Genomic DNA, 3,015 nt, shown 5'->3' with positions numbered 1-3,015 from the left:
ATTATTATTATATATAAATTATTATTGATGAAAATATGAAAATATCTCAGGGGTCAAACTTAACCAGGGTTAACCGCCTTATACCATAGTCAAGACAAGACACGTTCTTCCTATCTTCAGCTATAAAACGTCGTCGTATTCAATAACAACTTCCATCCATCCATCTGAAAATAATAACAATATCTTAATAATAATAATAATAATAATAATAATAATAATAATAATAATAATAATAATAATGGCGTCTGCTGACGTGGAATACCGGTGCTTCGTCGGCGGTCTAGCTTGGGCCACTACTGACCAATCACTCGAAGAAGCTTTCTCTAAATTCGGCGAGATTTTGGAATCCAAGATTGATTGATTGATTCTGTTAACTACTTTTGTTACCTGAAACGGTACGTTTTTTTGGTGTATTAACCACAAAGATCGATCGATTTACGGTTTTAATTGCTGTTATTATAGAAATTAGGTTTTTGAAGTGAATCTAATCGTGATTTACGGATTTAATTGCTGTTATTATAGTAATTGGGTTTAATTGCTGTTATTGTAGAAATTAAGTTCTCAAGTTGAATCTAATCTAGTTGAAACGTTATTTGAGCTCTCTTCTTAAAGCTCGAGCTTGACTTGGGAGTTGTTTTTAAACTTGTGCTCGGCTCGTTTATTACTTAGGGTGTTTGAGATTCTTTATTTTACCTCCATATAGCTTTTCATTAAGTTAATAAGTTAAAAAAGTGTAACTTATGGAACCCTGTTCTTGATCCAACGTGGAGACGGGGCAATTTCAAACACCTTATTACTTCTCAAAAAGTTTATAAGTTTTAAGTTGATGAAAATAAGCAATCCCAAACACTCCTTTATTAATTAAATTAGATACGTTTTTAGTTATTTTTATATATTATGAGAAGAAATCTTGAATGAGCCTAAGCTCGGCAGGTAGGCATACGACGTACAAAAAGTTCATGGCCTTCTTTTTCTCTAAAGATAGGATGTCCTAACCATCCAACCGCTATTCCATCCCTGTTATCCATTGAATCCACCACTACCAGAAATATTTTCCTACGGGTTCGGAAAATTTCGAGGGACGGGTTCGATGTTGAAATTTCTATGGGTTCAATGTCAAAATACACTAATGTATAACACTAAACCAAAAATTTGTACGGGTTCGGCCGAACCCCTTCCCCTAAAGCTGCCTACGCCCTGGAACCCGCTTGCCCTAAATAAGCCCCCTTTTGCCGGATTATGTCCGATGTAATCATAAAAGGCTAATATTTCAGGAATTTTAGCCCAAGCTAGCTTATGATAAACTTTGATTTTCGGCTAATCCAGCACTGGCTCTTCTATATATTTCTTGTTGGAGGTATACCTGATCCCATTGATAACGAGTCAGCCCAAATCATTCAATGGGAGTAGTCGGCTGCACAGTGTTAAATTAATTTGTAGAAGTTCATGAAACTTAAAACTATACAAGGCTTGACAAGCCTAAACGAGTTTCCCATAGGTTTGAGCTCGGGCTTGATCACTAGATGAGCTTTATTTGAGATTTTGAGGCTCGGTCTCAAAAGAAAAAAAAAACTTGGGTCATTTTGAGCTTTTAATTGTTCGCAGCTCGCGCTCTGCTCATTTGCACCCTTAGCGATTTAGCGATTTAGCATTTCTATTGCTGTTATTACAGAAATTAGGTTTCTGGATTAAATATTTGAATCTAATCGGTTATTATGTTCTATGCGATAGATTATCAACGATCGCGAGACCGGTAGATCAAGAGGATTCGGATTCCTTACTTTCAAGGATGAACAATCAATGAAAGACGCTATCGAAGCCATGAACGGCCAGTCTCTCGACGGTCGTAACATCACCGTCAACGAGGCACAGTCTCGAGGAAGCGATGGTGGTGGCGGCAGACGTGATGGCGGTGGATACGGTGGTGGAGGCGGTGGGTACGGCAGACGTGATGGCGGTGGCGGAGGTAATAGCGGAGGATATGGCGGAGGTGGTGGCGGAGGTTATGGAGGCGGTCGTGACCGTGGATATGGCGGTGGCGGTTACTCGAGGGGAGGAGGTGGTTCAGATGGTAACCGGAGAAATTAAAAGTTTGGTGTTTGTTTTTGTATGAAAAAAATGGTGTGGTTTCAAGTCTTGTTTTTGACCTCTGGTTGTGTTTGATGATTTTAAAAGAATTGTTAAATATTGAAGTTTTCATTTCATATGTGAAATTAAGCTTTTGTTATATATAATCAAAATAGTTTTAATTGTAATTTTCATGTAGTGATGTTCATAAAAGTGAACATAAAACATGATTGTTTTGGTTGATTTTCACACTTTGTTATAGGGGTGCACAAAATACTCGGTTTTGGATTTGGCCCAGAACCGGTTCCAATCCCTACCCGACCTGCGGGTAGGACTTATACGATTTCTCCCTGAAGCCGTACCCAGCGGAACCAAAACTGGAAATACCCGGTAAAAACCCGACCTTACCCGAAAACCAAAAAGATCCCGGAAATCCGGTCAAATACCAGACTATACCTGGAACCGCTTCCTACCTTACCTGAGTTTGACTTTTGTTGACTATGCCCGAAACCGATTTATGAAAATACTCGGTTTGTGCATCTCTACTTTGTTAAAGATACCTGCTCATGTTCTAACCAAAAACCGGAACGACCATGCCCGTTTACGCAAAATCTGTAAGTAATAACCGAAAACCGAAACTCCCATGGACATTTAAGCAACATCTATAAGTAATAAGGTAGTAAATATAATACAACAATTATATGTAACTTGTAAAAGTAATTTTCAACTTATGTTATGTTGTAATTAAGCAACCTATATATATAATTAGACGGCATTATAAACATTCTATTAGGCTATGGATTACATGAACAAATGTAGATGAGTGGAATAACAAGGGGGTTACATGTTCAGATATTAAAAAATCTTTAAAAATTATAAGAATATAATAAAGTATATCATTTATGTTTCTGTTATAGTACGGTAAAAGGGGAGATTTTCTAGCTAGGG

The 3,015-nt window shown here is 37.5% G+C and overlaps 1 protein-coding gene across 1 annotated transcript; it reads left to right on the top strand.

The window, feature by feature from the left end:
* The first annotated feature begins 221 nt into the window (after positions 1-221).
* On the top strand, positions 222-2,255 carry LOC143575873 (glycine-rich RNA-binding protein GRP1A-like). Its single transcript, XM_077060130.1, has 2 exons — positions 222-350; positions 1,730-2,255. Exons 1-2 carry the CDS (start codon positions 239-241, stop codon positions 2,086-2,088), a joined length of 471 nt encoding a protein of 156 aa, XP_076916245.1. The 5' UTR covers positions 222-238; the 3' UTR covers positions 2,089-2,255.
* The last annotated feature ends 760 nt before the right edge of the window (positions 2,256-3,015 follow it).

The sequence above is a fragment of the Bidens hawaiensis genome, unplaced genomic scaffold, assembly GCF_021521415.1.
Source record: "Bidens hawaiensis isolate Kalapana, Puna unplaced genomic scaffold, B.hawaiensis_p1.1 tig00027767_1, whole genome shotgun sequence".
NCBI classification, from domain to species: Eukaryota; Viridiplantae; Streptophyta; class Magnoliopsida; order Asterales; family Asteraceae; genus Bidens; species Bidens hawaiensis.
This window is presented reverse-complemented; position numbering and strand designations above follow the sequence as displayed.

Excerpts from the sequence above, each read along its gene's own strand:
- LOC143575873 (XM_077060130.1), top strand. The coding sequence starts at position 239 with ATGGCGTCTGCTGACGTGGAATACCGGTGCTTCGTCGGCGGTCTAGCT. Across the intron at positions 351-1,729 it reads CGGCGAGATTTTGGAATCCA|AGATTATCAACGATCGCGAG; the intron begins AGATTGATTGAT and ends GTTCTATGCGAT.